The 12036-nt window shown below is 36.6% G+C and overlaps 1 protein-coding gene across 4 annotated transcripts in view; it reads left to right on the forward strand.

Moving 5' to 3' along the window:
• Nlk (nemo like kinase) overlaps positions 1 to 11178 on the forward strand; it is a 149590-nt gene extending 138412 nt beyond the window's left edge. For 2 of the 4 annotated variants that reach the window (XM_076869352.1, XM_076869351.1), the window contains 4 exons: positions 1223 to 1309; positions 6010 to 6208; positions 7160 to 7253; positions 7589 to 7797. In XM_076869352.1, coding sequence (XP_076725467.1) covers positions 1223 to 1309; positions 6010 to 6208; positions 7160 to 7253; positions 7589 to 7706 — 498 coding nt within the window. In that variant the 3' untranslated portion in view covers positions 7707 to 7797. Of the gene's footprint in view, positions 1 to 1222; positions 1310 to 6009; positions 6209 to 7159; positions 7254 to 7588; positions 7798 to 9392 lie in introns of those variants that run through there. The other 2 variants (XM_076869353.1, XM_076869355.1) reach the window with 2 other exon arrangements.
• The last annotated feature ends 858 nt before the right edge of the window (positions 11179 to 12036 follow it).

Raw genomic sequence — 12036 nt, forward strand, 5'->3', positions numbered from 1 at the left:
AATCCTTGAAGAAACAGAGGATGTAAGAAGTATTCAGAACTAATAGGAATAAATTAGGTTCAGATAAAATATAGTTTGTGGCTCTGAGCTGCTTCACTTTCCAAAGCAGAGTGAAGCTCAATACCACCAAAGATAATTATTTTTTTGGTTTTGTTTTGTGGTGCTGGGAATTGAACTTAGGGCCTGCGTGCATGTGAGGCAAGTGCTCTACCATTGAGTTACATCCCTAGCCCAACAGGTTAGTTTCTTTAACCAAAGCTTTGACTTTGTTGTCATCTGAGCTGATTTTTCATAGACTTTGGCCTAGCAGACTAGCTACAGAAAGTAGACGGTAGTTCTCAATATCATTAGAAAAAAAAAAAAAAATTACCCTACCCTAAAGTCAGTTTCTTTTAAAAAAAAAAGTAGTTTGACAGTCGTGCAAGTAATAATCAGGTCATGAATTTAGAATTTTTGTTGCCTTCCTTGATTCTTCCTTTCTTACTTTAAGAATTTACTTATTTAGAGACAGGGCAATGATGCCATTCATCTGTTTTGTCCCCAGACACACCTAGCAATGACATAGAAGTTTCATTAGCTCTGTGACTTCTCATCAAAGCCATCTCCTTGCCTCAGTGTAAGGGGTTCACTTATTGCCATGTGGATGTGCCTGCCACTTCTGAGACAATTAAGAAGTCAGTGCTAAAGGTGATTCAGACAGAACAGGCAGAAGCAGTGGCATCCTTTCTTAGATTTTGTAAATTCTTGAGTATCCTGTATAGCTTCTTTAGAACTAGTATTTTAATACCTTTATGGTAATATTGTCATAAGACATAGTTCCCATGCTTCTGTTGCATAGTTTACATGCTTCATTTTACATGTGGCCAAAGTTTTGTCTTTTTTCTCCTACTCCTTGGCATTTTTGGCATTTCCTTCTTCTAAAGCATTTAATATGCCAGACTAAGGAGCCACCATATTTACAGGATCAGTTTCATTTTTCAGAGGCTCTTTTATGCTCTGACACTAGAGTGAGTCATCATACAGTATAAATATGCTACTGTGAAATCGGTGACAATTGTTGCCTTTGAAGACTGGTTAATGAAGAGAAATCCTGTTCCTTTTGTACACTTACTGTACACATCATCCTTTGAGCTGACTTCTTACCTTGTTATAAATTGGCCGTAATCCATATCTATATACATAAAGACTCACTTAAATATTTGATTTTTTTATTCTTTCACAGCCATCTCTTCCTGTACTCTATACCCTGTCTAGTCAGGCTACACATGAAGCTGTTCATCTCCTTTGCAGGATGTTGGTCTTTGATCCAGTAAGTAGTGTTTATTTTTATATATTTTAAATGAATTTAAAATAAATATGTTCTAAGAGAAACATCCTGGTTTTAAATAGATTGGCAATGTAAATAATGACTGGTCAGATGATAAACCTCAATCCCCAGTTTCATGTTTATTATGCTGACTCATCACACAGTTTGATTATTAATGTTTAAGACACTAGTGAAGAGAGATAATATACTGCCACTTGCCCCCGGTGCAGTAGCACATACTTGTAAATCCCAGAAGCTCAGGAGACTGAGGCAGGAGGATTCCAAGTTCAAGGCCAGCTTCAGCAATTTAGTGAGACCCTAAAAGCAACTGAATGAGACCCTGTCTCCAAATAAAAATAAATAAATAAAAAGGGCTGGGTATGTAGTTCAGTGGTAAAATGCCCATAGAAAAGAACAATAAACTGTACAATTTTTATTTATCTTGATATTTGTAAAAATAACTTGACATGAAGACAAATCAGGAGAAAAAAAATTAAGATTATTTGAAAAAAATCTGTTCTTTGTATTGCATAAGGACATTTTTATTCTTTGGGTGTTGAGATGGTAATATTTTCAAATGCCCTTTCTGGAGGTGACTCTTTTGGGACATACTACAAAGCAAAGTCTGCCATAAGTTTAGCTCTTCATTTATTCATTCATCCAAAGAATTTTCATATCTATACCAACAATTTTTGTCAAAGAAGATTGAAAAATGAAAGAATTTTAAAATTTTTACTTGATAGGGAATACAAAGAGATCACCAAGTACAAAACACAAAAGGTATTTAAAGGATAAAAAAGATCACAAGCTGATGGTATATACCTATAATCCCAGAATCTCTGGAAGCTGAGGCAGGAGGGTTGCAGATTCACAGCCAGCCTCAGCAGCTTAGCAAGATCCTGTCTCAAAATAAAAAATAAAAAGGGCTGGGGATGTAACTTAGTGGTTAAGCACCCCTGGCGCCAACCCCTGATACAAAAAAAAATCACAAAATTACCAGTTACTGACATTACATTGGTATGAGATGAGGAAAAAACAGCTTTCTCACATGATTATAAAATCCACAAAGGTCATAACTATCTTCAGAATTGGCATCAAAGACTAGGGATTAAAAAAAAAAAAATGTGCTGTTGAGATTCAGGTTTGTGAGAAATGTCAAAAGTTTTCTTATTCGTGGAGCCAGAACCAATCAGGGTGAACCAAGTTATTTTTGTGACATCTCAGGGAACAAAGTGGACTTTTTTGTTAGAGTGGCTTTCTAAGTATTTATTTGTTTATTTTGTTTTGTTTTTTACTGTGGTATATGAAGTACATAGTGATACTGGAAATAAGATAAAGTGTCAATTCTTGCTTCCATGGATTCCCTTAGGTCAAGTTCTCACCATTAAGGACAGTTGCAGTCATATAACTTGCATAATGAGCTAGTAATTCAGTATTGTTCATTAGTTAGTTCGGTTGTTTTGAGAAACTGGAAATTGAACTAAGGAGCCATATTCTCAGTCCTTTTTTAAACTTTGAGACAGGCTCTGAGTTGCTGAGGGGCTTCCTAAATTGCTGAGGCTGGCCTCAAACTTGCAATTCTCCTGCCTAAACCTTCCCAGTGGGTGGGATTACAGGTGTGTACCACTGCACCTGTGATACCATTAAGTTTGACATTTTGTTTTATTTTGCAAGTTTAGCCAGGGCCCTAGGGTTAAATTTTACTTTCCTGTATTAGAAATATTTTATTCTATTTTGTTTTGGGGGGGTTTGTTTTTGTTTTTGTTCTATTTAGATTAATTCACCTCTGCCAGGTTTGCCTGCAGCGCTTGTATCTGTAAGGTATCCATTTTCTCTAAGATCCCATGTTTGTTAATCCTTCTGACCTGTTTGAAAGTCAATCTTTACTATGAGGCTGGAACTTCCTAAACTGTAGGGCAAGGACCAAGCACTGTTTCCTAGGAGGCCTTTTAGACATAAGTTCTACATATGAAATATAGCCCTTATTCCTTAATAATGGGACTATCACACCTAATTAAATAAAACTTTTTGTGTGGTTATAGTTTTAGAGATTTATCTGGCAAGAGATGGCTTGTTTCCCCCTTCTACCCAAGAGAGCAAATTCAGTTTTAATTTAATAGTGGAATAGGAATTTACACCACATGATTTTAAGAAATTTTAAAGGTGTATGCTTCCTTACAGAAGTAAACAAAGTATACCAGTTTGTTTACTTAGAAATATTTTTTATTTGTAACATGGATATTGTATCAACTTTTACTCAAAAGTTGATAAGGCAATAAAACCTAGTATAGAAACAGGTGTCCATATCTATTACAAATGTTGATCAGTTAAAGAAACAAGACACTCAAAATATGCAATTGAGATATAAAATATGTAATTAAGTACCATTAGGTCCTTCAAAAGAGGACCACTATTGAAGAAAAGCAGTTTCTCTTTGGTGTCCGTAAATGAAGGTCTCCTTTCCTTTGGCTTAAATTGAGAAGTCCTAAAAAGATATTAGTTTAGAGACTTGGAAGATGATCATTGCATGTCAAGGATTTGATTTGTTTTTGTCCAAACATTTCTGTCAGGTAAAAGAGAACCTCTGTAGGTGCATACAAAAAACAACAGAGTATGCTGTCAGTGGTCTGGGAAACCAAAATCTTTTTGACCCTGCATTCTCAGATTTCAGGAAATAACAGAATCTTCAGACAAAAAAGACTAACATTGGAACTAGATTCCAGCTGCTGATACCAGCTGACAGACCCAGTGTCTGCCATCTGCCACCTGACAGGAATGACTTAATGGTCAGATGATAAAATTAAAGCCCATATTTAATCACTGCTGCCCCAGTGTGGACAGGTGGCTTGCTCAATCACAAGCAGACTTGGCCAACAGCCAGAGTTAGTGTGCCAAAGCAGAGACCTCAGTGCCTTACATGAGACTGATGAGAGGCATCAAGAAAAAGGGAGCAAGGGCCAGAGGGGCTGAGGACCAACACAGTGGGTATAATGTATGTCGGCCAGCTTGTTTCTCCTTTGGGGTAAAACACTAGACCTCTCCCAGTGGATCTTTAGCTCCAGGAACAGCTGCCAAAGGAAGACTCATGTTTTTAGAAAAAGAAAAGGCTTACTTGCTAAGAATGCCAGGCAGTCAGATTTCAGAAGAACTGGCTCACCGAATACACAGGTATTGAAAGGAAAGCAACAACAACAAAAGCAAAAACAAGGTTATCAAGTTTGTGTTTGTCTCTTCATGTTAAATAAACAGTAAATTTGTTTTGTATTTAGCTTATCTTGAAAGGTCATGACATGCCTTTTAGCATATCAGCATAGCAAAAAATCAAAGATAAAAGGTGTTTTGGGGAAATCCAGATTTATGAGAAATGTTTCACATTTTATTGTTTGGGGGACTAGAACCAATCAGAATGGTCCAGTTATGTTTTACTTATTTGATTGTAGAATTGTTTTCTTTTTAAAATTGTGTTACATGAAGTGCTAGGTCATACTGAAAGCAGGGCCAAGTGTCAGTTTTTGTTTGCTCTGTGCCATGGACTCCATCCTTAAATCCTATAAAATTCATTTTTATCCCAGTAATATTTATATGTCCACTGAGCACTGAGGAGGGATGATTATTTTGTTTAATTTTTTAAAGGAGTAATGAGTTTAAAAGTTTATGGGTTAGTTGGGCACAGTGGCACACGCCTACAATCCTAGCTATTCAGGAGGCTAAGGCAGGAGGCTTGCAAGTTGGAGCCCAGTCTGGGCAACAAAGTGAAACCCTGTTTCAAGAAAAAAAAGTTTATGGGTTAGCAAGCCTTAGCATCTTAAGTATTCTGATCAAAAGTGCCAGAAACCCACAGGATAGGCCACTTCTCTACTAGTGAGCCTGAGTTGTCTTTCATAACATGGCATTTAAGACCATTGTATTCTACCTAACTCCAGCAGCTTTTAGATGTGCTTTTGTCCAATCTATTCAACAGTCAAGGAGAATAAAAGTTTCCAGCAACTTTGTCAAACTGCAAGCATGATTACATCTCCTCCAAATATGGACACATTTGGAAATCATAGACTCTTATTTAAAATGTAAGTTTATGTTGTACCACAGGCCTGTAATCCCAGCCACTCAGGAGGCTAAAGCAGGAAAACCACAGGTTCAAGCTCAGCCAAGGCAATTTAGCAAAACCCTGACCCAAAATAAAATTAAAAGGCCTGCAGATTTAGCTCAGTGATAGAGCACTTGACTAGCATGCAAGTGGTCCTGGATTTAACCCCCCCCACACACCCAGTACTGTCAAAAGTGTTTAAATAGTAAAAAAAAAAAAAAAAAAAAAAAAGAAAAAGAAAAAAAGAAAAGAATTAATTAAATAAGATGTCAACTTACCCCTTCAAAACAGTATATATTCAGTATATATTTAAATACTATTATATTTGTCACTTTTGACCCTATGTAGACCTATTTCAAGATAGGAAGTTATCAAAATTTTAGCAGAAAAGCACTTCTAAGTGTTTTATTGTAGTAGATAATAGTTTGTTGTCCTAAATCATATACTCCCTCTTTCTGCTGTGTTACCAACGTCTAAATTCAATTATCCCTCTTTGCACAGAATGTTGTGAATATTAAGTATAAGCTGTATAAAGCAGTAACTGTCTTGTGAAAGATCCTATATAGACAGTCATGCTTATCTGTAGTGTTGATGTGCTGGTCTCTAAATTTGATTTCAGTCAAAAAGAATATCCGCTAAGGATGCCTTAGCCCACCCCTACCTAGATGAAGGGCGACTAAGATATCACACGTGTATGTGTAAATGTTGCTTTTCCACCTCTACTGGAAGAGTTTATACAAGTGACTTTGAGCCCATCACCAATCCCAAATTTGATGACACTTTTGAGAAGAACCTCAGTTCTGTCCGACAGGTCAAAGGTGAGTGTCTTTTTTGGCCTTCAGATGACTAGTAACATTTTTTACAATGTGACCAGAAATCCAGGGTCTGGATGCTGTCCAAGGCTCCTCCATGTTTATTTTATAACCTTGCATATAGCTGTTTGTCCAAGGAGTATATGCCAATAAAGCTATGCAGGTTATAAAAGTGCTTACATCCAGGGGAAGGTAGGCCAAAGAAATGAGATTTTATTCTTATTTTCAAAGTTTTAATGATTGTGACTCAAAATATATTTAATTTGTACAAACTCAGTGCCATTTCATCAAATGAAATGTGTTGGCCTTTTTATATAAATATGAAGTTTTAAAGAGGATAAAAATCCACTAAGGGGACTAGGGGTGTTGCTCAGAGTGTTTGCCCAGCATGATGCCTGAGGCCCTTTGGTCCCCACTTAAAAAACGGCGGCTAAATTAGTAACAAGGGAAGGGAATTTCTGATAATTTACTACACATTGTGATCTTCTGTTGGGGTCAGGGTAGAGGTGATGAGATTTAAAATTCTGAGTGATTTTAGTGTCTGCTCTAGGACATTTTAGAAGAAAAGGTCAGCCCCACAATAACCAGCCAAAACTATGTACCTAAACACAAAGTGAAGTTTTTAAGTGATCTTCTAAAAGGTAATAATTACCAGCAATTTATAAGAGCTCACTTGTAACATTCACCATGTGGAGTCTCTCAAACTTCTAGACCATTTTACTTTTCCCACTGCTGGGGTTTCCAGTCTGTATAAGCCACTACTGGGCTTACCTATGTGCAGCAAGAACTATTATTTTGGTTTTAGGAGAGTTCAGCTGGATTCTGCTGATGTGTAAGACAGATTTAAGTAAACCAGAAGGAAATTCTAGTCAGATGCTGGCTAGAGGTAGCTGAGAATTCACTGCTCCCAGTCCTACAGATTGGCAATGGATTGCATGATGTTTGTTTTCTTCACAGAAATTATTCACCAGTTCATTTTGGAACAGCAGAAAGGAAACAGAGTGCCTCTCTGCATCAACCCTCAGTCTGCTGCTTTTAAGAGCTTTATTAGGTAACTATGTAATTCTAATATTCTCTTTAGAATTAAAAGGATGCCATTGTGATTTTGTTATTCAGCGACTTTCTGTTTTTATTGAGATAACATAGATAAAAGGTCCAACAGAAAGTTTTTGTTGTGAACTTTGGCTTCAGTCATAAGATTAAAAATGTGAGCATTGTTTTTACACTGGTGCCAATTCACTGCAGTTGCTTTGGCAGTTTTTTCCCAGATGACTCTCATGCTGCCTGGTCATGTATGATGTCTTCCTGCAGCAGCATAGATTAGACATGGTCATCTTGGTCCCACTTCATAATAACTGCAAGCAGGAAATTTATTTTTCTTTACAGGTGGACTGCTAGTGTGGCCTATTTAGAGGAGAAGCCAAGAAGCTTTTTAGAGAACTATGAACCTACTCTGGAACTTCGCAAGCTCAGGCTCTATTTCTTTGTCCTTTCCTTTTCTTGATCTTTCCCCCTAACTTCTTATATCAGTCAGGGTCCAATCAGGAGAAAGAAATCATTCCAGTAATATGAATGGGGAAATTTTAATAACAAGATTTATTAATTAGAAAAACATGATTAACTACTAAGAAGGATTCTAAAGGATCCTGAAATAGCAAATACAGAAAGCAACTACTTCCTGTATAGACTGAGAGTGAAGGAAGAAATTAAGAACTTAGAAGAGGCCCCTCCACCCAAGGATCTCTTTGAAGAGGGTAAAGTTGCCATAGGAACCCTCAGCTTAAGGATGGTGAAGAGATATGCCAAAAGGTGTGGGAAGAATTGGCCCCTCAAAGAGGTCTGCTGGATTGCAGAGAAACTTGCCAGAGAGTTTGAATTAACCAAAACCAGGCCTTCTGGTTTTTTAAAACAAAACAACAACAATAAAAAAACAGCCACACAGCAGAAGAAGGAAGGGAAGCTGCTTCCTAATGTGACAGCCCAGCAGTGCCCTTCCAGCGCCCTCTGTTGACCAAGGCTACCATTAAGCCAGTTAGCAAAGGAGGGGGAGAAAGAAGTACAGGATCTGGCTCCAGTATCACTTAAAGCAGGACAAAGAATGGTTTTGGATCTGAGAGACCCTACAGTCTCCTTTATTTTCCACCTGTCTTTCTCCCTTTCCTTTTCCCCCTCCCTGCTTCTGTCTTTTCATACATGATATTAAAGTTGTTTGAATTTGTCAAATCAAAGTCAAGAAATATTTGTTTAAAATTTGTAAAATCAGATGTCTTTCATTTCTTCCATTTATTGTTTCTACAGAAAGAGACATTAATTTGCAATTTTTATTTCTCTGGCTTTTTAAAAATTACATTGTTTTAATATTTTCCCGTAAGAGTCAGTGACCTGGCTGGGGTTGTGGCTTAGAAATGGAGCGCTCACCTAGCACTCGTGAGGCCCTGGGTTTGATCCTCAGCGCCACATAAAAATAAATAAATAAATAAAGGTATTTAAAAAAAAAAAAAAGAGTCAGTGACCCAATTAGGTGTTTCGCAACCTTCTAGGTGCAAATCATTGGTAACCTGGGCCTGGGGAAGCAAAATGACTACCCCACCCGAATTATAATTTGATTAGCAACCTTAGAGGTGGGAAGTATCTAATAACAGTTCTGTGGATAACAAATGCTAAATGATTATTCATACTATTCCATTAATACTTGATAAAATAGTGCTATGAGGCTCCTTCAAAACTGGTCCCCACTTAAAGTCACTACTTCTAGAGGCTACTTTTAAATAGACAATTCTGTATCTTTTAAGGTTACTTTGAATATAGACATTATTATGATAGCCACCATTTACTTTATATTATAGATGTCATGGAACACACTTTATATACATTATCTCAATTATTCATCAGAATGTCCTCTGAGGTAGACAGCATGATCATTTTCCAATGAGGAAAGATTAAGGAGCTTGCTCAGTGCCATGCAACTAGTAAACATGTTTTCAAGCCCATATGTTAACTACTGTACCATATCTCCTCACTTAAATGAACAATTTGGAGCATTCAACTTTAAAGAAATTAAAGAAACAAAAATCCAGAAATGAACTCTACAAGCTTTTTTAAATAAAGAGAAGAAAACAGGCATAGTGGATTGCCCTTTTGCCCACTGTGGTGTTACAACTAATTTTATCATCTCTCTGTTTTCTTCCAGTTCCACTGTTGCTCAGCCGTCTGAGATGCCCCCATCTCCTCTGGTGTGGGAGTAACAGTGGAAGATAATGTACTACTGAAGATGTAATGTAGCTTTCCACTGGAGTCTGGGATTTGCAATTCTGGAGGTTAATCATGCTTGTACTGTAATTTTACTAATGAAGTTTTAAATTAACAACCACTACTTGTATGATATGAATAATATTTAGAAATGTTACTAGACTTTTAATCTTGTAAAGTGGTTGTGCTTTTAGAAGAAAAAAATATTTTACCCAGAGTTGCACATGTTTTATGAATTAGTGCAGCTGTTATGGCTCACCTCAGAACAAAAGAGAATTGAACCAAATTTGGGAGTTTGGGGTTTTTGTTTTGTTTTTCTTTTTTTTAAATGAAGTGAGATTGTTCACATACACTCAACACACACACATGCACGCACACACACACAAAGGACAGTCATACATTTTGATATTTGAGCCATTCCTAAAGATTTGGGGTTTTCTAAAACTAAAAAATCTAAAAATCTTGCCTGCGACCAATCATGGAGCCACGTGAGCTGATCGTGGCTGTGCCTGGGGGAGGGGGGTAGGGAGGAGGGGCATGCCACCTAATGATCAAGCCCTATAATTAGCTTCTCATTAGAGCTGTGATGGTGATGTGTGCTGTCTAAAAACCAATGTTGTGGGTAGAGAGAATGAGTTTGTGACTAGGAGAGACTAAACTTTTGTTTTCCTTACCCAGTATAAATATATATATATATATTTAATCTATTTTTATTAGAAGTTTTTCTGCTCTTTCTTACATAAAAGAACCCCAAGCATGCATCTTTCATGTGTGTAAATAATTCATTTCTGGGCTAATTTCAAAAGAATTCCAACATTGCTGTATAGCGAGAGAATTAGCTTGCACATTTTAGGTCTGTGAAATTTTGTGAGACTTTTCCTGCACTGGACAGTGAAAAATAATAAATAAAAGACAAAAACAAATTTTTAATACATTTAAAGCCACAAAAAAGGCACATAGGGAATTATGTCAAATGTGTTTGTGTCCTTAGCAAAGCTGTGGGAGTCTGGAAATGTCACAGTAGTAAATAACTTATTACTTTTTGACAAATTCTTTTTTCTGTTGGAACACTGAATTCTTCTGTGCATATGTATATATGAATACAAATTGAAGGCCTCTACCTCCTGGAGTTATACAACTTGGCTTGTTTACCTCCACATGCTGATGATGACTATTTTTTTTTTTTTAAGTTCAATGTGGAGACTTGAAACTTGAATGTCCCTTCCAATTTTTATATTAAAAATAAAAAGACAAGAAAATTGAAGATCGTTTTTCACCTGTACGAGGAGTACTAAAGGATCGTCTTAAAATTGGTCTAGGAAAAAACCTTGGTGTGTGTTATGGACAATTAACTGTTAAAGTTATTGTAAGTTATCTGTATTTAGCAGAGTATTTTCAACTTGAGTGATCTGAGCTGAATTTGAAGACTATTAATAAGTTATGTTTGGAAGTTTTAACTTCAATGAAGTAATTATTTGCTGTGAAAGAAACAATGAATTACTAAACAAAGATGGTGCAATATCTTTGTTTTTTTTTTATGAGGCTCCTGAGAATCAACCCAACTGAAGCATTTCAATTCACTTGAATGAGAAACGTGTTTAGTATCAAAAGAGCCCGAGACGACACTGGTGTGAAAGGTACAATCTCAGAGGTTGGTCAATTACCGTGGCACACTTTCTGGTCACTTTGTACAATGTAGATTTGAAGTACAGTGGTGAAAACATTAAATGTGACATTTGAAAAAGATGTGTCATCTGTTTTATTTCCATTTCTTTCCTTTGTTTGCTTTTTAGTACAGCTTGTGTCCCAACTTTGCAGTTTTGAGATATTTGTTATTTATATTTCCACTATTTATATTTCCTAAAAGACATTAGTTGTTTTGTTTTTTCCAGAAACTTAAGATTGACCAAAAAACATATTGATAGCTTAGTTAACCCATATCAAAGGTGTTGTTTAAATATATACAATATGGCAACAATTTATGGTTTTCAAACTTCTTTTCTTTTGAAGCAAAGAACCCAATTTTCATGTGAAATCATACCTTATATTGAAATCCAGTACAATAAATAAAAGTAGATTGCTCTGGGTGAAGCCGACTAGCAAAGGTACTTGACCCTCTCCCTCCTCTTCCTTCCTGTGTCCTGTCCCTAGCTGCCCAAAGGCACTTCGAGCTCAGGAAGAAGTCTCAGCTCTGGGGCAGGGTACTTAAGACCTGAAACCAGACTGCTTGACTTCAGAATACTTTCCCTGAGGTGGACCAAGTAGTTTTACTCTTGAGTTTGCAGGTGGCATTTACTTCTCCCTGTCTTCTCTTAATTTAGCAAAATGAATGATTTTTCCCCCAGACATAGGGGGCGGGGAGGGAACAAGCATTGACTATTTTAACTCATATAAATTAATGTAAAATCTTATATTAGTTTATTCATTCAACAAATTCATTTATCCGTTCAATAAACTTTGTTTTTATTGTACACAATACCTTTATTTTTATGTGGTGCTGAGGATTGAACCCAGAGCCTTACACGTGCTAGGCAAGCACTCTACCACTGAGCTATAACCAAAGCCCCATCGTTGAGTAAACTTTG

Source organism: Callospermophilus lateralis, chromosome 11 (genome assembly GCF_048772815.1).
Source record: "Callospermophilus lateralis isolate mCalLat2 chromosome 11, mCalLat2.hap1, whole genome shotgun sequence".
NCBI lineage: Eukaryota > Metazoa > Chordata > Mammalia > Rodentia > Sciuridae > Callospermophilus > Callospermophilus lateralis.